The sequence below is a fragment of the Pseudonaja textilis genome, chromosome 6 (assembly GCF_049901715.1).
Source record: "Pseudonaja textilis isolate UNSWEBS1 chromosome 6, rPseTex1.2, whole genome shotgun sequence".
Taxonomy (NCBI): Eukaryota; Metazoa; Chordata; class Lepidosauria; order Squamata; family Elapidae; genus Pseudonaja; species Pseudonaja textilis.
Window position 1 is genome coordinate 62,814,799 of NC_141995.1, and position 24,076 is coordinate 62,838,874.

The 24,076-nt window shown below is 55.6% G+C and overlaps 1 protein-coding gene across 3 annotated transcripts; it reads right to left on the reverse strand.

Annotated features, from left to right (window-relative positions):
- Positions 1–232: 232 nt before the first annotated feature.
- On the reverse strand, positions 233–20,221 carry LOC113435893 (solute carrier family 2, facilitated glucose transporter member 3-like). Of its 3 annotated transcripts, none has more exons than XM_087936715.1 (10): positions 20,112–20,221; positions 10,273–10,371; positions 6,980–7,140; positions 6,390–6,630; positions 5,909–6,071; positions 5,130–5,317; positions 4,612–4,716; positions 4,057–4,158; positions 3,092–3,295; positions 233–2,499 (listed from the first exon to the last, which is right to left on the reverse strand). In XM_087936715.1, the coding sequence occupies exons 3-10, from the start codon at positions 7,024–7,026 to the stop codon at positions 2,284–2,286; spliced, it is 1,266 nt and encodes a 421-aa protein (XP_087792841.1). In that variant the 5' UTR covers positions 7,027–7,140; positions 10,273–10,371; positions 20,112–20,221; the 3' UTR covers positions 233–2,283. The 3 variants fall into 3 exon arrangements, with proteins under 3 accessions (XP_087792841.1, XP_026555799.1, XP_026555798.1); XM_026700014.2 differs by lacking the exon at positions 20,112–20,221 and adding an exon at positions 13,819–13,944 and having other exon boundaries at positions 10,273–10,368; XM_026700013.2 differs by lacking the exon at positions 20,112–20,221 and adding an exon at positions 13,819–13,944.
- Between the last annotated feature and the right edge of the window lie 3,855 nt (positions 20,222–24,076).

A 24,076-nucleotide genomic window follows, 5' to 3' on the forward strand; every position in this document is an offset into this window, starting at 1 on the left:
GTGGGAGGGGTCATTGGCACGGATGGAGGGAGGGGCACAGACCTGCAGGGAGTGGGGGGCTCTGGCGAAGGGGGGGCTCCTACCCTGAGTGGGGCCACACTAACCTGGACAGGTGTTAACCAGCAGTGTAAAGCCTGGGCCTTCCAAAAGATACACTGGTTACAGGTGCAGGACGGAGGGTAAAGTTAGGTGTGGGTCAATAAAGGCACACAGAGAGAGAGGGGGGCCCATGTCCATAGCCAGCCAAAAGTTTCATTTTATTTTGTTTTGTTTTAAAAATGACACATTCAGAATAACATTTATAAAATTCTTTGGAAATCTTCACCACACAAGCCAAAACTTACAAACATATTTCGAATGTGGAATATTTTGCACTCCCACAATGTCTCTGTTGGAAGAGAGGAGATAAATGAACGCTCAGTGAGCTAAATCAGGATTTAAAAAAAAGAATTCAGAAAAACAAGGCAGAGAGGAGGTGAGGTACAGGTGTTTGAAGGAAGGTGGGGTGGAGGACAGTGGAGAATGCAAACTATTCCAAGCTTAGACAGGTAGCCAAGCCAGGCTCCAGAAATGAGGAGCCCCCACCCCACCCCACCCACCCCGCCCAGTGCTCCCTTTGGCCGGCTTCCACTTAAAACGCATCCAGGAAGACGACCACAACTTCTGCGCAGGATCCTTCCAGCCTCCCTCGCGCATCCTCCACACAGAGGGCGAGGTTGGGCTGGGCAAGGGGGGCCCTTCTCTGGCCAGGGGAAGAAGCTGGGTCCCCACAGGGTCTTGCGGGGCCAAGGGGGGGCCCTTCACTCCACGGAGGGGAGCTTGCAGCCCTGGGGGCTCCCAGGACTTTGTCCCCTGGACATAGGAAGAGCAACCAGCAAAGTCTCTTTGCGTGATATAAATATACACCGTAAAGCCAGACACAACTATTCACACTCTTTCCAATAAATAAATAGATTAGGAGAAGAAGAAAAAAAAAACTATAGTTTTCTTCTTTTATTTAGTAGCTTTGGTCTCAAGTTCCTTCATCTGAAGTCTTAGCTGCCTATTCTTCATCCTCAAAATTTCTTTTGATTTCATCGAACCACCAAAGATTGCAAAAATACCCTTAAGCAAATAACGTCTGATTTTTTTTTCATGTAATCATATCATAAAGGAGGAAATTAAACCAGTCACCAGAATCAGTGGGTCCACAGCATCTGAGGGATTAAAAAATACTCTGTTGCCTCCTTTACAAGACAAATGGGGAAGGTCCAGGTGGCAGCTGCAGCTGCACCCCTAAAGCTTTGCCCCTTTAGGATGCCCTCTTGAGGTCCCAGAAAGCAGCCTCGGCCTCCGCCATCCCTCGGGCCCCACCCAGGAGTCCTCCAGATGTCCCGAGCGAGGCCTTCCAGGCAGAGGGCCAGCTCCCTCCCTGGCACCAGAGCCCACTGAAGGAAGCACTTCTGGGGGAGGGGTGCAGACCCCAAGGCTCCTCCTCCTCCTCCCCCTCCTTGGGTCCTCCCCGGGAGAAGAGCCGGGGTCTCCAGCGGCCTGACTCCGCCTGTGTTCCTCACGGGATGCCTTCCACTCCCCCCACCCCGCTCTGAGCAACCCTCAGGGCCTGCTTCTTCTAAGCCTCACCAATTGGAGGGTCTCCGGGCTCATCCCCCACCCCACCCCCCCGGGTCTCTTTGGGGTCCCACCACCCATCACCGGGTTTCTTTCTTTAGAAAGATAAAAGTCATCTTATGCTTATTTCTAGTCCTCCGACTCAGAGGAGTGGAGTATTGCATAAAAATAAATATTTCCAAGCAAAGTGATATAAGGAATAAATTAAGTCTAGTAAACAAATAGTAGGTCTGATCTGACGTTTCCCAAACTTGGAGGACCCCCGCCCTCATTTGGCGGAGTGGAAGAGCACAACTCCCCCTCGCCTTTAGGGAAATTCCAGTGTGTTGCACTTCTTCACCCTGCAGAAGACACTGCAGAAGACCAGGAGGAAGGAAGGAAGGGACGGTCAACTCACGGACAGGCAAGGAACCGGCCTCGGAGGCAGCAGCGGCCAGCCTCAAAAAGGGCTCAGCCTCCACGTCACGTAACAAGCGACTCAAGGAGCTCGGGGGGGCCGTTCCTCCGCCAGAGGTCTGGGGGCAGGAAGAAGCGCTGCCTTTCTCTTGTCCTCGGGGAGCCCTGAAGCCGCGGCAAGGACCGGAAGTCACAGGGGACACATGAAGAAACAGCAACAGGCACAAAGGGGGGGCTCCTTTGGAGACAAGCAAGGATGGGGGGCGGGGGGCAGGGGAATTAGGCATCTTCCTTAGGCTGAATGCTGGTTAATTCCACCGCTGAGCTCTTGTTGCCAGTGGTTGGAGCAAAACCATTCACGGTTTGCCTCTCAAACCCACTGGAGATGTCTTCAAAAGTCCTGCCTTTTGTCTCGGGGACTTTGAAGAAGGTGAAGAAAAAGAAGAAAAGAAGGAAGGCAACGAAGATCAGGAAAACGTAAGGCCCCAACGATTTCTGCAAGGAAGAGAAGGAAAACGTGATCTTTGCTCTGAGACGATGGGAGTTCAAGCGCACAGCAGCTCTGGCCTGCAAGGAGCCCAGCCGAGTCCTTTCGTCGACAGCGCATTTCCTCCCCTGTCAAACTGAACCATCCCGTCCATCGTATCCCCTCCTCTCATATGGCCAGACTAGGTGGCCATCAGAAGGAACACCTCGTTCTCAGGGTCACCCGAGGCCACCCCAGGAGCAGGAGTCCCAAGGATAAGGACCTTCCCTGGCTTGGTCCTTCATGAGGAGCAGAAGCAGGAGCCTTGCTAAAAGGGAACGTTGACGCAACCCCGCTTCTACTTGGGCGTCAACTGAGCCACGGACGGCAGGGAAGCCCACCCTTCCCGTTCTCCCTCTCAACAGCCCTTCTGACAACAGCAGCAGCCGGCAGTTCTTGGCCCCCTGTCAGGGCTTGTGTTTTCTTCCTCCTCCTCCTGCTCCTGCTCCTCCTCCTTCCCACCTGTGGAGGTATTTTTGACGGCTAACCTCAGGGGAAAGGAGCCGACTTGACTGTGTCCACAACTAAGCCCACAGAGAAGGTCCAAGGGGGAGTCCTTACCTCTGCATAGGGGAAGAGCATGCCCACCAGGAAGTTGGAGGCCCAGTTGCAGAACCCAGCCACGGCCACAGCTGCAGGACGGGGGCCCTGGCTGAAGAGTTCAGACACAATGAACCACGGGATCGGTCCAGGTCCAATTTCAAAGAGAGCCACAAAGGCAAAAGTGCCAAAAATACTGATGTAGCTTATCCAAGGCAGAATGTTCTGCAAGAACAGAGGTGCAGAGTTAAGCCCTTGTGATCCCAGGGAGGCTACAAGTTTTAGCCTCTGCTCACCTGGGAATCAAATCAACCAGGAACCTTTCTTGGGTCGGAGAGTCCAAGCAGAGACTGCACAACGCCAGATTTCCTTGGAGAGCAGAGATAAGCAGCTCCCAGCTCATTCTCATTTCGGGCCTTGTTTGGCCAGCAAAATATTTTAGTCAAGGAGATGCCTAAAACTGGAAAAGTACCTGCAGAAATCTCTCACACCTTCTCCACTTTCTATCTTTCCACACAACTTTATGCCGGGTTGGTGGCACTCTTGTGTTGCATCCGTTTTGTTGCAATCTCGTTGGCCACTTCACCATTGGGATATATGGGGGAGAGTGTGTGTGTGTGTGTGTGTGTGTGTGTGTGTGTGTGTAATTCATGACCTTGGTTTTGATTCCTGCGCTCCCAAACCGCGTGGGAGGAAGACTTTGTCAAGGACTCCCCGTTCTCCCATGAACCCCGGAGAAGAGAGGCTCTTACCGCCCAGAGGCAGCCTTGCAAAGGGGCCTTGACTCTCTTGCGTCTACGCTAGATTGTGCTGCCTGTGGTTGCCAGAAAACTGGATGAGGGGCTCCGTGCATGGGGGGGGGGAGGGGGGACCCCTCGGAGAGGCCACTCCAGGCAGGAAACGGCCATTCTGCCTCTTTGGGGGTGGAGCTTCAGTCCAATTTGGGAGTGGGGGGACCACCACGGAGCAGAAACGCTGCTGCCTACCTTCAGGGCCAGCGCCAGAGTCATGATGATCGCGCAGACAGCCATGCCCCCTAAGCCAACCAGGTGGAGGGTCCGACGCCCCGCCCGCTCCACAAGGAAGAGCTGCAGAAGGGGAAGAGGAGGCCGAGGGTTGCCGAGGGCAGCAGCAGACCTCCCTGCCACAGAGAGGGACGGGGAAGGGTCCCCCAAACTCTCCTTCAGGGGATGGTCAGTGGGATCCCGTGGCTGAGACCGCCACCCTTGACTTATTTTACAGCACCCCCCGGAATCCCCTCTCAGCAGAGATCCCGCGGGGCCCCACACTTTAAAGGCAACGCACACGTGGACCTCCAGGGGTCATCCAATGGGCACCAGAGGGTGGAATGTCCACCACTCCAGGTCAACCTCTCGGTCACACTTGAGTCATCTCGGCTCCCCACCATCCGCCCAAAGCTGATCCCCCCCCCCCAATGTTTTTCCCTGCAAGTCCATCCAGATTTCCAGGAGGGTCTCCCACCTCAGGGCCTCCACCCACCCACCCAACGCAGGGAGCTCCCATCCACTGCCACCACCTACCGACACCACAGTGAAGACGGTATTGACCACGCCGGCCCCGATGGTGGCGTAAACGGGTTGCTTCACTCCGGCATCTTTGAAGATCCCCGTGGAATAGTAGAACACCTGGAATGGGGCCGAGAGGGGACAGCGGCACTTAGAACGGGGGGGGGAGGGACCATTGGGGCCTCTCCTATCACAGCACCCGCCAGGAGGGCAGGGGAGGAAGGGAGGCGGGCCCTCTGGCACCTCCTCGGTGAGCGCAATCTCTTTAAAACCAGAAAGACGAAGCCAAGCAAAAGTGCCCAGAGGGGCACCCAGAGGAAGCTCCCACGGCGCCACTGATCCCCAGCCCCTTTGATCCCTGCAGCAGAGGGGGGGCTTCCACTGAATGGCTACAATGGGCCTCCTGTCTTTTGGGTGCCCCTCTGACGGCTGCTCTCCTGCCTGCCGGTGGACCCAGCTCCCCTCCCTTCCACCAGAGGTGGCTTCCCTGCATCCCCACGCGGAGACGGCCGGCCCTCGGGGGAGCCACCCACCGCGTTAATGCCCGAGAGCTGCTGCGAGAGTTGCAAGGCGATGGCGATGAGGATGGCCTGGCGGTAGCTGGGGGAGCGGAACAGTTCTGGGATGGTGACTTTCTTCTCCTGGGACATCTTGGCGCTTTCCTCTTTCATCTCCTTGATGTCGCTGGACACATCCTGGATGCCACGGAGGCTCTGGAGCACTGAGGGGAAAAGGACACGGGCCGAGTCAGCCATGTGGCCGCCTCACTCTGGCAGGAGAGCTCCTGTTGGCTTTGTGCCCAAAGGATTCTTCCTGGTGGAGCTCCTCCTCCTGCCCCGGCAGGGCAGCAAAGAGAGAAGCCGAAGAGAGATGACGGGCGGCTGCCAGTCCACCTCCCTTGGCCGGGAAGGAGAGGCCTCTGCGCACAGATGGGCTTTTGTGCTGGGCTACCTTCCAGCGGGCCAGAATCTGATCCGCAGAACAAACGGAGAATTGTGCCTGCCGGTTCAGACGAGGGTCTCACAGAGAGGCCTCCTGCCCTGAGCCGTCCAGGATCCGGAGGGAGCGGCTGGAGCAGCCATGAACTCTGTGAGGACTCGGCGGCTTTTCTTTCTTTCTTTCAACAGGGAGGGAAGGAGAGCCAGGCTCCGAAGTCCGCCGGGCCCTTCCCAGGAACCCTCTTTCCCAGCAGGCATTGCTTCCCCAAAGCCTCCCTTTTTACCGATCCTTCCACTTACGGCTAAAACGCTTTTGGGGTTAACAGCTGCCTGGCAAGACGCTTTGCTAAAACGGGCGCCTGCAGACGCGATACCTTTGGTGGCCTTCTCCTCTTCCATTTTGTTGATCAGCAGGAAACGGGGGCTCTCGGGGCAGAAGGGGAGGGTCGCCAGCTGCAGGAGGGCTGGGATGATGGTGAGCCCCAGCAGGACCGGCCAGAGCCTTTCTGTCCCCAGGATGACATCCAGGCCAAAGATCTGGGGGGGCAAGAAAAGGGAGGTGCGAAGGTCAGGCCCCTCCTCAGAAACCGAAGTGCCAGGAGGGAGCCAATCAGCCGGGCTTGAGGATTTCCTCCCGGCCTCTGCAGGGCTTCTTCCTGGGGGCTGCTGACCCTCAGGGGCTCCCTGGCCTTCCTCGACCCGGAGCAGACCCAGAAGGTCCAGGGGAAGGGGGGCCCCCCGCCCCAAATCCCAGGGCTCAGATTGAGCTGAGGAATCCTCTCCTCGTGGAGCACCGATCTCTTCCCCAGGCATCCACACACACACACACACCCCGGCTGACAAGGGCTCGCTCACCTGGGCCACCAAGATGCCCACCACGATGCCAAGCTGGTTCAGGGTGCCAAAAGCCCCCCGCAAGGAAGTTGGGGAGACTTCGCTGATGTACATGGGCACCAGGCCGGTGCAGAGGCCACAAAAGACCCCAATGATGAAGCGCCCGAGGATCAGCATCTCCACTGCCAAGGCCAGCTTAGAGAAGCCCATCAGGAGGCCGGCCACAATGGCCAGAACGTTCACCAGCAGCATGGAATTTCGCCTGGGGGGGGAGGGGGGGTCCAGAGAGAGAGAGAGAATTGAAAGAAGCCTTAGAAAAGGGCCGAGAGGAGGGGGGGGCAGAGGGAGATCTCTGGGGCTCCAGCATAGCCTTCAACGGCCGCTTCTCAGCGCTTCACTCTCCTCCAATCTCTGGGCCAGCGATGCTCTGCCGTTCGTGGCAAGGAGGCGCCTGGCATTAGCGCCCGGTGCTGGAGGCCCTGGCCCTGTAGAGATGGCCCTCGGGGGGAACCACGCACAGGCCCAGGAGCTTAATCTCAAGGGCCCCTTTGGACTGGGGGCCCCTCGCCCGCTTTCCCTCTCACGCCCCTCCTGCGCCGTTCTTCACTCACCTGCCAAACCGGTTGACCAAAAACCCGACACAGAAAGAGCCAATCATCCCTCCAATTGAGAAAATGGCCACCGAAAGGGACCACAGAGCGGTCAGGAGGCCCTCGGAGATGACGTGTCCCGTCCGCTCTATCGACGTGCTGTTGAAAAAGCCCTTGATGATCTGCAAGGACAGGAAGGGAAGTTCAGAGCTTCTGACCCAGAAGAAGACAGGAAAACGTGGGGAAGTCAAGGAGCAGGATGGCCCGGAGGAGAGGGGAGCCAAGCCACCCACCAACCCAGGAGGCCTCACAAAAGTTCCCCTGATCAGGGCAGACGTTCAAAAAGGTCTGAGCCACTGCCCCCCCCAGGGCCTCCCGGAGAGGAGGGGCTCCTGCCCAAGCCAAGGCCCCCCCACCCGAAGAAAAGCCAGCCAACGGGGAGGCTGCCCATTAATAGCCCTGGGGCTGTATTGCCACAACTTGACCCAGAAGGTGTTGGGCTGCTGGCCACCCTACCCTCCTCCTCCTCCTCCTCCTCCTCCAAAGCGCAAGGCCACATCAGGGGCCAATGGTGGGGGCCCAGAGACACCGAGGAGGAAGCGAGCAAATCTACTCGAATGGAAGCATTCCTTGCCAATACCACGTCCTCCAATACTTGGATTCAACCAGCACACTGGCTGGGGATATTTTTTGGCTAAGTTGGGACCAAATTATCTCTCCCAAAGTATCTGGCAGGATCACATTTTCAAGAAGCTCTTTGTGCTCCTCATTCCGTGATATGAGGGGCTTCTCATTCTGGTTAAACTGAACAACCACAAAATCAGAGCCAGAAAGAAAATTCTGCCGCTTTGGGAAAAACCGCCCAAAGGGTCGTTTTGGGAGAAGAGCAGGCCTCAAAGAAACGGCCACCAGAGTGTAGAGCTCCCCAGGATTAAATAAATATGGGCAAGCAGAGGACAACCATCAAGGCATCCAAGATTTGGAAAACCAGGACGTTCCTTGAGTAGATTCTGCAAGGCCGGTTTTTCCCCCTCAATCCCCATGAAAAATGGCTTTGACTCTCGTGTTACAAGCGTGCTTGTATTTTCATCAGGCAACAGGGGAAGAAGATCACATGCTTCTCTGATACCCACCAGGCCTGTTCCATGAAACACGGGCTGGTAGATCTAAAAAGCCGCGATTTAATTACCGGTAACTCTTTTAAATCTGCCCCCACCGTCTCAAATGGTTAACAGGGACGTAAAAGCCTCCCTTCCTAAAAGGGGCATTGGGGCTTTGTTAAAACGGGGGTGGGGGTGGGGGGAGAAGCCCTCTGCTGCCCCCAGCAGCTCCCTTCCCACTCTGGGCTGGATCCAGCCGGTCCTTTCGGGAGGCCCTGTACCCACGCACCCCTCTGAGCTGCAGGGGGCAGCCGGGCAAGGGACGATCCTCTGCGTGGACACCAGGGGGCAGCAGGAGCTCAGAGGCTGGCCGGCGGGGGGGGACCAGGAGAGGAGCCTGTCTAGCCGTTATCCTGCCTCCCCCCATCATGAGCGTAGATGGCAGGATGTGGCGCATGAGTCATCCTCAGGGGGAGCGAAACCCACGCATTTCCTCCCCCCGCACCACATCTTTCCCTCCCCATTAAGTGGCCTAATTGAGAGACAAACTATTTTGGAATTCCCTGAGTCATTTTCCTCCCCATCCTTTGGGAAAGAGGAGAGCCGAGGAGGAGGAGGCTGGCTGGCTGGCGGAAGGGGCTGGGGAGATTTCAGCCCGACATCTCTGCCACCACCGTCACACACCCCCTCGGTCCTCCTGCCCCCCTTCTGTGACTCAGCAAATGCCTCCTCCTCTCCTGCTCCTCCCCTCCGCAGGCCCCAAGGAGGCCTCACGGCTGGGCCCAGCCCGGCCAGGCCATGCTGGGAGGGAACGCCCAGCCCCTCGGCCTGGCACGGTGCCCTCCTTCCTGGGAGAGCCCTTGGGAGGCAGGTGGGAGAAGGGCTTGCAAAGATGCCTCGGCCCCCAGACCCTCCGAGCTTGTCGGAGACTTAAAGGAGAGGAAGGGGAGGAGAATATTTTCAGCTTTGAAAGGTTCGGTTGAGGCCTCCTTACAATAAAAGCCGGACTGCCTTTCGTGCCCGGACTGCCTCGCAGGGCTAGTGGTGTGTGTGTGTGTGTGTGTGTGTGTGTGTCTTTCCAAAGACCTAGAATCCAAGAAATCCACTGTATCTCAAGCTGGAGGGGAAGATTCTCCGCTCCCCACTTACGCTGCTCCTGCGTCTCCGTTGGGGATGTGTGTGTGTGTGTTTGGGGGGGTGTTCCTTGTTCTTCAGTTCCAGATCCTGAATAAAGGGGATTATTTACCAAAGAAAAATGGAGCTAGAGTGACCCTAATTAAAAATGCTCAACCATGTCCAAAACGTTGTGACTTGGCCAAGTCCTGCAGAAGGGAGGGTGAATCTCCCAGCGCAAAGGGGCAGCTCTTCCACACAGCCAGCGCCCCCCGAGACCACCTGAAGGGGGCTCCTGGCCTTGGCTCTTCCCTTTAGGCAGGGAGGGTCAGCGGCTGAGACAAGCCCAAGATCCCCCAGGAGCCCTGGAGTGGGGGGCTCTACCCCCAACCACGCTGACCCTCTGCAGAAACAAGCAACCCCCAGGAGCACCAGGCTTCATTCGGAGGCCTGGAGCCAGGAGACGGAGATTGGAGGGGGGGGGCTACACCTCCCCCATCCCCCACTCTCAAGGCCTCCTCGGCTGCCGCTCTCTCGCTGGTCCTGCCCTGGTCCTTCCCAAGGTGAGGGGGGGGGAGGCCAGCTGTTGAGAAACAGCGGCCAGAGCCAGGCCCTGCCCGGGTGGGCGGCAGTTGCCGGGAAGGCCGGCCCTTCCACAGAAAGGGCCCCCTCCGTGGGGAGAGGGGCCCAGCCGTTCGGGGGGCCTCTGACTCAGCCCAGAATTTGAGCCATTTGGCTCTCAGGGCTGGGAAGGGAAATGCCTGACCGGCCTCCCTCCTGCCGCCACTTCTCTGAGCCGGCCTCCATGGGTGGCAACACACACACACACCCCCGCCAAGAGGCTCCTCCGTCTCCCTTTTTCTGAAAGGCCTCAGAGCAGAGAGGAGCTCCTCCCGCTCTCGCCAGGCTACGAGGTCCCTTCCCTCTCCTCAGTCTGAGAGGCCAAGTTCTCATCCCTGGGACCCCCCGCCAAGGCCACAAGGCCCCCTTCTGCCTCCGGGCCGGCCCCCATTCCTCCCCACCTTTGCTGCTCCAACAGATTCTCCGGGAGCAGAAGACCGCTGGGAGCCCCTCACCCCCAGGCCTCGTCCCCCGCCTTACCTCCTCAGGGGCATTGATGACCCCCGTGTTGTACCCAAACTGGAGGGATCCGATGGCCGCCACAGACACAGAAGCGAGGAGGGAGCAGGTGATCTTCTTCTGGAAAGACAGCAGGGTTATAGTTCACGTTTCCCCCACCCCCAGGCAAAGGGCCTCATGGCAGCTCCTCCTCCTCCTCCGTCGGATCCTTCAAAGCCCATTTTCTCATCTTTCATTAGAGGTCATTTCCCCCGTCCCATTCCCCCACAGTCCCTGCAGTTTCCTGGGCAAGATTTCAGAGGGCCTGCCTTACCGGCTTCTCCTAGGGCTGGGGGGCAGTGGCCCAGGGTCTCCCGGCCAGAAGTCAGGGCCCCTCGGCTCCTGGCCTGAACCCCCCAGCTGGCTCTCCACACCCCATTAGGTGCGCCATTTGGGGCAACCTCTTGTCCTGAGGGTGGCTGAGAGACTCCAGGCCGGCTTCACCCTCTGCCTCTTGCCAAACATCTCGGGGTGCCCATTTTTCCACAGGGCTGCTGCACCCACAACCAAATCCTAAGGCAACCCCCCCACGCCCCTCGCTATCCTTTCCCCCGGCAGATGGGCTCTCCGCCCAGCCAAGTCCATGTTTCCATAGCGATAGGCAAAATGAAAAGACAGGCGGGAAATCATTGGGTTGCTGCCCCCGGTGGATCTGATTCCTTCCCCCCCAGCTGACCCCCCCCCGGCCCGACTCCTGGGTCCCCTTTGGGCCGGAGGGAGCCAAGCCACGTGGGAGGCCCAGATTTCAGGCTGCCAATGGAAAGAAAACTGGGTTCCTGCAACAGGTAGCCGCCCCCTTGCGCTTCCAGAATTAGGGAGTTCTTTGTATATGTGATAATTCCATTAATTATTACAATTAAAAATATAAAAATGAATAGAAACTGAAAGAATAAAAACTTAAAAATAGTGCAATAATTAAAAATAAAATAAAAATAATATAGTAAAAATAATATAGATGATAAAAATAAATGGCTTCGTTCTTCACCACCAAAAAGTATAAAGAATTTATATATTTACTTTTCACCTTCTATTAAAATACAATAGATGATGCCGTCTTTCCCGCATCTTATATTAAGAGTTACCAGAGTTAACAACGTATCTACTTTAACCTTGGTCAAATAAACCAACCTTAAATTCCTTATTTTTAACAATCTTAATCTTGATAGCTTGATTTCCTTTTTCCTTTGGTCCTTCTCTCAAAATTCTTCAAAATTTTAATGCCTGTTTTGTAAATCCAGTATAAAATAATTACACTGGTCACTCGGTTGATATATACCTTTTAATTATTAGGACATCAACTGGTTTCATTTATATATCCAGCGTAGGACTTTGCCATATTATTCTTACGGCATGCCATTTTAAAATCCACTTTCAGGTCAGCCTTGTTTAGTAAAACCTCTTGCAACACATCTTTTAAAAAGAATCTATAATGGCAGGCTCTTTTAAAGTTAGTGTCTGGTTTCACTGTTCAAAAGTATCTTTCCATACATCCAATGTTAACGTGTTCTGCTCCATTCTATATTAAGTCAGAGTTAAGGATCCTCCTTTAATTGTACTGTTTAGTTCTTTCTGGTTCCCTCTAGTGTCCAACCTTTAAACTTCCATCCGATCTTCTTTTTAAAGGATTTATAACAGCATTTTTCCACCGTAAGTAGTCATATAATTAATTTCAACATTATATTTCATATATGGACTCTTAATCAGTTTGCAACTTTCTAAAATCAACACCGTAATCACCTTTTTGCTCTTTATTCCACAAAAATATCCTTAAACTTGGGTTTAAAACTTCTTTCACTAAAGATTGAAAGAAATTCAACTAGTATTGTAAAAACTTGTTTCTGAATGTTCCTAAAATCTAAAAAGAAACAAAAACAACCACCACCACCACCAAGCAATAGAAAAGGAAGTTGCAGTGTCTTTTTGAAGGCAGCAAATGTGGTTTGAGCGAGTCGCCTCTTTCCTCATCGCCCAGAGTTCTGAAGTCACTGCAGGTGGCTGCCTCCCCTGTAGGAGCAACTGTCTGGAGCACTTGTGGGTTATCCCAGATCTTCTCCTGGTCCAGAGAGGAATCTTTGCTCCCAGTGAAGTGGCGTTCACTTTGCTCTCTCTTCCCCATTTTTGTTTGCATTTTAACAGCTTTATTGGCCAGGTTTTTAATTTTTGTGACGCTAAAAGATATCAGAGGTAGAGAACCGATTCTTCTACGGTTGCACAAATAGATTCAAGGGGACGTGTGTGTGTTGGGAAGGGATTTAGCGCCCGCTTTCATGACTGAGGTTGTGTCTTGAACCTCCAACAAATGTCCAGCTAAGGCTTCTTAGCACCCCCTCGGCTATCACGCTTAAATACTCTCAAACACAGTGAAAATCCCCCAACAGCCCAAGGCAGGTATGCCAGTTATCCCCCAGGGCTAAGGGCAAAGGCTGGAGGGTTGAGGGGGAACCCTAAGGCTGACCCAATCGCACCTCTGGCTGCAGAGCCACAAACAAGGTCCAGGGTCTGAAGGACTCAAGGCAACCGCAGTGAGGTGGGAAGGTGCCATTTGCCAACTCCTGTGCAGTGTGGAGAGTCAGGGGGGGAGCTGGATGGCTTTGCGGGCCAACCCTTCAGCGATGGGGCAAGCTGAGGTGCTGGCTGGGCCCCTCTGGCCTTCCAGCTGCAATTTCTTCCCACAGACCACGTGGCTTTCTGCTTCTGAAACCCTGGGACGGCCTTGAAGGGCAGGCGCCGGAGGCTCCCTCCTTCCTTCTGATGTTCTAGCCCTGGGAGCCATTTGCTAGCAACCCCCCCCCCCCCGCATGCCACCCTTCTGCCTGCCACCCTCAACGGGCGGAGGGTCTCTTCCACCCAGCACCCGTTGCAGCCACACGCAGTACAAATGGCGGGAGGAAGGGGGGGCGGTAGAAGAGGCAGCAAAATGGCAGGAAACCCGCAAGAGCGCCTTGTTCACCTCTTGCCTTCCCCTTGGCAGTGCTGGCATTTGCAAGGACGGAGGGAGGGGGGTTGGGGTGGATCTTGCCCCCCTTTGGAGGTCGGGCGGGGGGCTTCTTCCCTCCTACCTCCAGGTGACCTTGACACCTGCTGAGGGTCTTCGGATGGGGAGCAACCCTAGGCGAGCCCACTCGGCTGCCGGCGCCCCTCCGGAGCTCCAAACCAGCCGGGCTTCGACCTCTCTCCCTCTCTCTCACACACTCACTCACTCACGTCGGTTCTCCTCCGAACGGACCCCGGTCAAGCAGCCGGACCGAGGTAGCCGGAGGCAGCCCGGGCGGAGTCCTCGCTGCTGCGACCATGGCGGCTTACACCCACCGTAGCTGGAGAAGCGAGGGCCCTCCGCGGGATTTCGAAGCCTCCCAGGCTGCCCGGGGCCGAGCCCGAGCACCCCCCCCGCCCTTCCCCTGCAGGGTCGCCCCGAGCGCTCTTGGCCGGGCTCCGCGTATCCTCCCGGGACCCGCGCTGCGCCCGCCCGAGCCAGGCAGCCTCAACTCCGCGCGCCTCTTTCCGCCAAGCGACGCCGCCCGCGCTGACCTTCCCCTGCTCCGCGGGCACGGCCGCCTCCATTTGTCCGTCCGTCCGTCCGTCGGAAGGTCTGCTGCAGATACGCCGGCTCCACGCCCGCCCAGGTGCCGTCCGCGCGCCTGCCTGCTTCTGCCCGCCGCCGCCGCCGCCGCCCTTATATAAACTGCTGGGGCTGCCGGGCGGGGAGGGGGCCTGTCGGGAGAGGCGCGGCTGCCTCGCCCCCCCGATGACGAGAGCGGGGCGGGCGGTTAGGGCCGCGAAACGGGCGGAGGCGGCTGCGGTGCGGCTCCGAGCCTCCCCTCCCTTCCCCTCCCTCAGCCGGGGGGCAAAGGCGGGCAGGGGACCCTCGCAGTCCAGCGGCGGGCAGCGCCCCCCAGCCCCTCCTGAGCCCACCGTGGAGGGGGCCGCCAGACCGCTCTGCCTCTGACCGAGGCCCGCGAAGGGAGAGCAGGGCGAGCAGCCGGGCCCGCCCGAGAGACACCCCCCGCCCCCCCGACAGAAGCCGGACCCGAGCGGGCCCTCGGACTCCCTTCCAGGCGCCCGCGGCGGTCGGAAGCTGCGAGGAGAAGCGCTCGGGCCTACGCCCCCGGCCTCAGCCCGCGCGAAAAGCCGCTAGGAGTGAGGGATCCCGGAGAAGGGACGCCGAGCGAGGCCGGCAGGGCTGCTTGCCGCCTGGCACGGCCGGGGCTTCCTCGGGGCTTCCCGGCTTGGCTTTTGGCTCTGCCCGTTTCTGCTCGGGGCGGGGGGCGCGGGGGGCTGGCGGCGCTCTTTCCCCTCAGGAAGCAAAAAGGCACCGAGCAGAAGACAGGCCGCCTGGGGGCTTCCAGGCTCCGGGGCCGGCCTGCTTACGAGGGCGACGTGCCGCCTCCCCAGGCGGCCCCCTCCCCCCGGCCTCGTAGCGGCAAGATCGGGTTCAGCATCACCACCACACGCGCGCTGCCTTCCTCAGTTGCCATGGCAACCAGGCCTGGCATCCAAAGGAGGAAGCCCTGCCGGTGACAGCAGCAGCTCCTCCTCGCTGGGCACCAGGGGCTCAGGCCTTTGGGGGTGGGGTGGGGGCGAAGGTGCCTCTCTGGGCAAGTGCACCCATAGGTGATAAGGGTCTCGGGGGAGCCAAACTCCCTGGGCTGGAATGGGGGCTATACCACCAGGAGCCTTCCCTGTGGCCTAGGCAGAATTTTACAGAACTACCTCAGGGTATGTCCAAGGGATGCCAGGAAAGCAGCGTGCCTGGGGGGGGGGGGGGTGGCGGGTTGACTAAGTTTCACTCCCTCTGACCAACCATCCCAGATGTTCTGCTCGGCGTTTTATTCTAGGCCTAAAGCAAGCCGGGCTGGTATTGCCGGTTGCCAGTCTCCAATCCTGTTTGGCTACTTTTTGTAGACTGGATGGATGGAGGTGCTATAGAATGAGATGATCCAATGAGGTTCCCCCAAAACATTCGCTGTGCCCAGGATCTCCGACAGCCTCATCTTGTCCTGGGCTCTCGTTGTTCCTTCTTCGCATTTTGGTGAAGATGCAGCATTCAATGGACCTTCTTGGAAAAAATGGCCCTCCCCTCCCTCCATTAAACAGACGTTGATGTTGCAAATTCCATGCTGCCGTCCAATTGAACGTGCTGCCTTGTTTCAATTTGGGCCAATCTAAATTCTTCTTGCAACAACTCACTTAAAATGATGAATGATAAACTGAATCAAAGTCACTTGGGGAAAGGACGCAATTTTGCAAGTGGGATTGGTCTGGAGTGTTAGCTTATTATGTGAGGGTCAAAAGTTTACTCGACATCCTCCAGACATATGTTGCAGATTTTAAATGCAGGAAATGCAATGGAACTACTGCTAAAATGGTGGCTCAATTGTTTCTATAATATCAGGCAGGTCATTTAATTATCCGTTGCACTCCTTGAAAAAAATGGAAGTGACCATGAATGGCCAAGGAAAAAACGGAAGGTTAAAAGGTTCATCACTGTATGAAAATCATAATTTAAAAAATACCGGTGGTTTTCCTTTTGTGGAACTATGGTTAATAAATATTAATAAATGTTGTAGGCATAGGCAAATTTTTTTGTTTGCCTATGCACAAAAATTGTCCTTATTCAGCTAAAATCATTCTATAAATAGTTTCCCAAGAAATCAGAGAAGCTGTTGGTGGTTGTGGTTTTTATTGTTATTATTATTTGGTGATGAAGCCAAAAGTGCACCTGTAAACAGGGACAAACCTCTGAGGTCCTTTATTATTGCTAAAGAGGCGACCGACCTGAGCCACGTGTAGGTTTTCCCCTGTGCTTCTCTCTCTCTCTCGGAATGGGCGGGGGGGTGTAGCCAGAGAAATCAGCCCAGCCTCCCTCGTGGGGGGGCTGAGTGGGGCACACCCAGTGGTGCCCAAGTGGAGATGCCAGAGTTGGATTATTAGCAGTGACTGCTACTTGTGGAAACACCGATTCACCGAGTTGCCAACTGAACCTGGGAGCAGAAGCATTGAATAGAAGAAATGGTCAGGTGCTCGCTAGGAATGGCGGATTGCATCATGCTTCACACTTTCAGTAATTTTATTGCTTTTCAAAGCATTATACTGAATTGCATCCAGGTGAAAAGACTGTGTCATTCTAAACCAGACACTTTTTGGCAGTTGTGATTTGGGTGACAAATTGTGTTTCAGACAAATTGTGGTATCAGATTTTTAGAGAAACCACACTGTGAGCTGGCCTTGTTTCCACATTAATTCTTTGAAGGGTGGACTGCAACATGTTCTCAGACTCTTCGTACAATCCATGGGGCTGAAAGGGGCCTTAGAAGCAAGTTTTCATCCAAATCCTGCGGGAAGCTTCAGAGCACTCCAGACAAATGGCTGCCCGTCTTTCCTTGAAAGCCTCCCAGCCGAGATGCCTCTTGGTTCTTGTCGGACCTGCTGCAGCCCTGACAGAGGAGAAATTCTCACCCTCTTTCCTGGGTCAGCTCCTTTTTCCATATGGGAAGATTGCTTTCCTGGCTCCTCTTCCTTAAGGCCCAGCGGAACCAGCTTCTTTTTAGCAAATTCTTTTGTTCCAATTCCTCTGCATCCTTTTTTTACTGTAGCAATTAAAGCTGGATACAGGATTCCAGGCATGGCCTGAATTGGCACTGTCGTTTCCCATAATCTTTCTTACCGGGATTATTTGAAACTGCGTCCATCACATAATGTTTTGTAAAATTTCCCATTCTTCTACAGTTTTCCTTCGAGATTTCAAGTCTTTGCATGCAACTTAGCTTGTTTTGATGTTCGTCAAAATCTGGTCTTTCGGATTCCAGTACGCAGGTCTGAATCTTTTCAGCTCCTTCTCGGGGAGACCACGAATCCAAGGATGACCCAGTCTCTTTCCTACGAGGCTCATGTTCCTTCCACCAATTCCTTATTGAAGAGGAGAGGCTGATGAAGAGGAGATCCAGGGTAGCAGACCTCTCATTCTTCCACCTTTGGACACAAATAGAAGCGTCAGCCATGCAAGGCAAGAATTTGTGGGTCTCCTGGCCGACTCTCAGCAGGTCACAGGACAATTGAAATCCTGCACAGTCATTCCCACATGCCTGTTTAATGGACTTGCATTTGATGCCGAAAGTCCTCCGTGGCCGTTTCTGCATTCCTGCACAGATGGAGAATGCTGGGTGGGCTTTTCTTTCCTTCCTTTTTCTTTCTTTCCTTACCAAATATCCCCAGCAGATGTCTATGCTCCAAGGCCTAAAATTCTGTGCAAGGATCCATCGTGTCCAGACAGGGTTTCAGGGCCTTTCCTGGCTGTGTGATTTGTCTTTGCCAGGTCAAGAGAAAACAGCAGCTGCTCTTGCTGGAGGGGAGGTTGACTATCCTTAGGAATCAGGGATCGGCAGGGACCCACCCAGCCCTATGACCTCTCCCCCCCTCCCCCCGCCTTCCTCCCTCCCTCCCTTCCTAGTGGGGCTTTGGGGTCTCTTTCACCCGATTTGGTGGCTGAAATTTCTTGCCCCAACCGGGGACCCACAGAAGGGCCAGAAATCACCAGGCTAAATAGATTGTCAAGGAGTGAATATCATCACATGCAAGATTCTGCCTGGCAAGGAGGCTCAGGTGCAAAACCACCCTGCAAAACACAGCTGGTCCTCAACTTACAACCGGGTCACGTGGTTCTCGTTCGGATGCTTGACAACTGACTCACATTTATGATGGTCGCAGTGGGGGGGGGGCACGTGATCCCCTTTTTGCAACCTTCTGGCAAGCAAAGTCAATGGGAGAGCCGGATTCACTTAAGGACAGTAGGGCTAACTTAGCAGCTGTAATGATTCACTTAGCAACTGAGGCAAGAAAAACTGTAAAATGGGGTAAATTTCACTTAACAGATTTCTTACTTAACATAAATGTTGGGCTCAATTGTGGTCACGAGTCAGGGGCTGCCTGTAAAGCTGTCCTTCTCTGCCCCTCTTGGAAAGCCCTGGAAAGGCCTGCAGAGCCGGCTCCGCAGGCAGCTGGGGAGGGTCCAACCATCGAGAAGAAGGCCAGAGTGGATTTAGGGAGAGTCTTTCTATTTTGTCTTGATGCGGTCACTGTATAGTCCAATTTATTATCTACAATTCCATTAAAATCTCCCATCATAACTATGTTAATATAGTCCAGTCCAATTGTTTTCATATGTAACTTTTTATAAAATTCTTCTTATCATTCGGGGCATAAATTGCAACCAGAAGCCGGCTCCGCAGGCAGCTGGGGAGGGTCCAACCATTGAGAAGAAGGCCAGAGTGGATGCTGCCTAGGAAGGAGGGAGGAAGAGGAGAGCAGGCCTGGGGGGAGGGGCAAGTTGGGAGTCCCAGGAGCTGTCCTGGGAGGAGAGAGGCCTCCGAGGAGGGCCAACCTCCCCCCCACCCGGGATGGCAGGGGGCAGAGCGCCTCTTCACGCCTTCCCTGCCTTGACCGCCATCTCCTTGGCCCAGAGACCCTCCTTTGGCTCTTCGGCCGCAGGAGAGGAGCCCCCCCAAGGAGAGGAAATGTGGGGACCGCTATCCCCCACCTGCAGAGCTGGGCAGCCAGGCCACTTGGCACCTGCAACGTCCTGCTGTCCTCCTCTTCCGACAGGTGTGTTGCGCTGGGAGGCCAAGGAAGAGAAGGCGTGTCAGGTGAAGCAGAGGAAAGAGGTACCCTAAAGGACCAGGCCAGAGAGATGTCAGGAAGCCACCGGAGGAAGTGGGGGAGTTCGGGAGAAGCCCACAGGAAGCCGCAGCTGTGGGACCCAGGAAAGGGTGGAGTCACCCAAAGCCATCTGAGGAAGTGGGGGAGTTTGGTAGAAGCCCACAGGAAGCCGCAGCTGTGTCACCCAAAGTTCTTAACCGGTTTTTTGTTTTTTTTTGAATTTCCCACTTTGAATGAGCACGTTCAGAGGTTCTGTCAAGGATTCACCTTCCTTGGGGAAAGACTAGAAATGGACCTCGCATGACAAACTTTTCAATAACCAAGAACGTTCTAAGGTCATTCCGATTTTAGACGGTCAAGAGATGAAGCCACAACTCTGAAGGCATTCTCCCTGGGGGGGCGGGGGGGGCGGGGGGGATGGTCCCAAAAGTCAGAATGATGGTTGGAATGATGGGGTTGGAACCCCCCCCCCAGCACCACTTTAACTGGGTTGCCCATCAAAACAGGGAGCGCTACTGGTGCTTTTAAGCACGCGTTGTGGATCTCCCCAGCTACACCGAAGGGCCGCTGCTCAAAGGCTCCCACGTTCAGCAGGGCGCAGAGAGAGTCCAAGCGCCACTTTCTCCCTCGCAGACCTTTCCCACATCAACGGGGAGGAGGACTCTTCTTTGGAGTCTGCCCCCACCCCCACCCCCCTTTTGTTGTTGTTGTTGTGGGGTTGTGTTTTGAGTGAGCATGCAATGTCTGCCCCCACCCCCCACCCCCAGTATAAGTGCCAAACGGGACCATTCTCATGAGTCGCCCCCCCAGGAAGGGCGTTTGAGGGAAGCCCCCCCAGGAGCACTGCAGGAAACTTGCAAATCTCCTCAGAAAGAGAGATGCAAAAATGGAGGGGGGGCAGTTTCACAGATCGTGGACCCTCCCCCAAAGTGGGGACTTCCTGCCTTCAGTGCCATTGTCCTCGGAAGGACCCATAAGCTGAGCTGGCCGGGCCTCTTTGCTCCTCCCCCCAGAAGCAGCACCTCCAGGCATTGAGGGGTGGGGGGGGGGGGGGGAATGCAGCGCTTGGGCATAGCAGTTCCAGCACCCCCCTCCCAGCAGGTAAGCTTGGACCTGCAAAGGTGGCTGAGGCCAGGGTGACCCCCCCCCAGCCGCCCCCTGAAACTTACCTTAATGCCACCATCCTCAGCCCAACAGGGGTGGCCACCCAGGGCCAAGCGGCAGCAGCTGCAGTGCCACCAGGTGCATCAGGCCTAACCAGTCCTGATTTGTTTTGTGCAGGGAACAAAAGCCAAGACTAATAAAAAAACAACCACCACCACCCCGCCCTCCCGAAATGGGACGTTTGCTTCTCCCCACCATTTCCTCCTCCTCCTCCTCCTCCTCCTCCTCCTCCTCCTCCTGCGGCTGCCTCAAGTGTCCCACGTGCCAGTCTGAAGGCCGCAAGGCTTTTCTGGGCCTGGCTCGGCCCAAATTCTGACTGCAAGGCCAGCAGAGCTCAGCTTCAGGGAAGGGGGAGCAGGCCAGCCGAAGGGTGGGAAAGACCCCAGCTTCCTTCCTGGGCCTTGGCTCTTCACAGCTCCTCTACCTGCCGGCTGTTGCTGATGGGGAGAGACGGAAGGAGAGGAGGGCGAGGGGCGCATCCCAAGAGCAGGCCAGGAATCTAAGCAGAGAGCAGGATAGGTGGGTGTGGGAAGCAACCTTCCCAGAGAGGCCCAACCAGTCCGGTTTCGGGATTGCAGCCAGGGGCATTTGAAATTTTACTATTCAAGGAGGGCCAGAAAGGTACCTCCTAGGAATGCCCGTTGGCCGAGCAGAGCTGCCTCTTTCCTTCCTTTTCCTTAGTAGCCAGGATTTCTGCCCATGCCCAGGAGCAAAAGGGAGGGGTGCCCTTCCGACGGCTCCCCCCTCCTGCAGGGCCCGGAACCTCTTCGCTTTTAGCCACTGCAGGCTCCCCTTAAGCATCAACTGGCTGGCCCAAGGACGGAGGGCCCCTGATTCCTGCCCTCTTCGGGGGCCCCAGCTCCCAGGACTCAGGGAAGTTGGAGAGGAGCTGGGGGGCTCGGCCTGCTCCTCCTGCTCGGAGCTCCGGTGGCCTCCCTGAAAGGCTGCTGTTTGCAATGGAAAACCGGGCCGCCCTGGGCATTTGAGGCTGCACCGGTAGGAGGGGAGCGAGCGAGCGTCTGGAAACAACAAAGCGAAACACCTGAGCCGGCGAATCCTGGAGGCAGGCGGGAAGATGAGGGCTGCCCCCCGCCCCCGTTCCCTCCCCGGCTTGCAGCAACAAGCGAAGGGCTGGAGCCTCCGGGGCCTGCGAGGGAAGTTGCTCCGAGAGCCGGGAGGTTTTCCCGAGGGGCCCCGAGAGTGAGAGAATCCCGGCCAAGGAAGACGCTCCGCTTCCTGCCTCCCCTCGCCCGGCCCGGGGCCAGGCACGAGGGACTCGGCCGTCCAGACCCGCTCCTCCGTTCGGGTGGGACCCTGAGCAGCTGCAGCTGCCTCCCCGCTGGCTTCCTTCGCTGATGCTTTGCACTTGGGGGATTCTGGGAGCGAAAGTCCGCCCATCTTAAAGGGGTGGAAGTTGAGAAGCGTCTCAGTAGGAAGCGGCCGAGGGGGGGTTCCAGTCCAGGCGGTGTGAAAAATTTACACAAAAAGAGTGTGGAGGAGGAGGAGGAGGATGGAACTATCAAGTTCCAAAAACACCAAAGCAAAACAATTCAGCTCCTGCCACAAAGTATCAAAGCTTGTAAACTATTAAGACAATGAAGCAGATTCTTAAGTCAACCAAAAAGGAGTCATTTCATTTTTCAGAAAGAAAGCAGAAACGAGGAGTAAATTGCAACCTCGGAGCTAAATGTTACCAAATTGCTAGCAAATAGTTGAAAAAAACATTTAAGCCTCAGCGGAGCTGCATTTTCAAAATCTTTTATTGCAACAACTCATTGCAAATCCAGCATGACCTCAGCACGGTCGGGGGTGGGACGGGACGGGACGGTGACAGAGAGGAACAAGTGACTCTGATGGAATGAGGGCGGGGGGATCCAATGTGGGAAGAAGGAGAGGAGGGGGCGGAGGGAGCTCGCAGCGAGGTGGCAGGCGGAGGGGGCTGGGTGGGGGTGGGGCTGCCATTCAGCTGCTGCAGAAGCGGCCCTGCTCGGCAACGGGGGTGGTGTGGGGGTTGCAGCCAGGACAGGGCAAAAGAGCCGCTCAGGTTTTCCATCATGCTGAACATAAAAACGTGTGTCTCTGTGTGTGTGTGTGTGTGTGTGACCGATTAATAGTTAATTGTGAAAACCGGAAGGAAACTGTGTGGCGACAGAGACCGTGATGGTGGGGGGATTTTCTGCAGGGGATGAGTCAAAATTTGGTTCCTCCTGTTGAGGCTGCTCTTGTGCAGAAATCTGGTGGCCCCAAAGCACAGAGTTTGCTCCTCCTCCTCCTCCTCCTCTCCTCCCTCAACATCCAGACTGGTGGCTCTTCCTGGACCAGAGAGGCAGGATCTGACCCTCTATGGCACCTGAAGCAGCCGGGAGAGCCCACCCCACAGAAACATGGGTGGGGGCCTTCGGGGCCAAGGTGCTCCAGGGTCTGAGGCAGCAGCCTTTCCCTGGAGGGTCCCAGCCCAGGAACCTGTAGACCAGCCGAGACCACCTGGGCAGGGTCTGGGCAAGAAGCCAGCCTGGGGCCTGGGTCAGAGGTCAGAGCACCCAGAGGCTGGGAGAGGCTGCAGTCAGGAAAAACTGGATGGAAACGGCCTGCGGGGAGAGCCACTTCTCTCCAATTCCCTCCTGCAAAGGCCGTGTGCCTTTCCCCGCACCCACCCAGGGCCCCAGCCTGCAGGAACTCCAGGGACAAGTCCTTCCCTAGGCTGGACATGGCCTGAGGGGAAGGCAGGGATGGCCGGACCGGTTTGAAGTGGATCATTAGGGATCCCTTGGAGGTGATCGCTCTCTCCCGCTTCCCTGGAAAGCCTCTCTGCCCAGGACCTGCCAGCACGTGAGGGAGGCCTGGGAAGAGGCTACAGCCAGGTGGCCTTGGGTTGCCCACTCTGGGAACTGGAAGGGCGCAATTCAACAAATACAAAAGTTCAACTGATTTCAATGGAACCGTCCAGGGCCAGTAATAATACAAACAACGCAGTCAATCTAGAAATACAAGAGCTGCAGTTTCAAAGAAAACATGGTCCCCAATAACAAAAGTAATTGAATGAAATAATTAATACAAGGTTGAATTGTCCTGCAGCGAGTTGCCCTGGACTCCTGTGCAGACACGGATTGGTCTTCACTTGTAAACGGTTTCAATTGTCTGCACTCAGCTACAGCTCGAAGGGGACTGACGTTTATCCATTCCTTTATGAACCTTTACGTTTAGAAATTGTCCAGCCAAGCAAGCGCAGATGATGTAAACGCTACAGCACTCAAGAGGGGCTGATCCAGTTCCCAAAGACCCCTCCCTCTTAAGGACTGTGTGAGCAACTGGCATTGGGATTTGTTAAGAAGAATGGACTCCCCCTCCCCTACAACAGCCTCCGTTCTATGAGAGGGGGGGAACGTCCACCTTTGCTGGCGTCTCACACAGTGACATGGTCTTCAGCTGACCGGGGGCCTGCCCAGACACACCCGCAGGCTCGGGACTATGCCAGTCACCAACCCTGGGGCCTGCCAGGCACTGCCCAGACTTGGGACAATCCCAGTCAGCAAATGGTGACTGCTTCTTTTTTTTTTTTTTAAGTTGTTGGGGGTGGGGGGTTGGTTCAGTATTTTTTCTGAATTTTGGTGTCTTGATGCAGGAACATTCGCGATGATCTGAACTGAAGCTGCTGCTGCTGCTGCTGCCAGGAACCAGAGCCCTGATCTGTTTTGTGGTCCCCAAGCCTTATTGGTGGAGGCCAGGTACTTCTGCTCCTTGCAGTCTTTAGCTGCTGTTTGCTTAAACAAGCTGACTGAGAGAACATGCTAACAAGTCCAGGTGGAAACACTGGTTTTTCTTTTTCAACATCATACATTTTGGCAGCCTGTTTCTTGATAACAACCAGATTATCTGGAGCTCCCATCTCTGCCAAGAAGTTCTTCTATTTATTCACACAGAAAGTATTGATATTCAGAATTAATATTTGCAGAGCTTCTTTGTTTCCCGA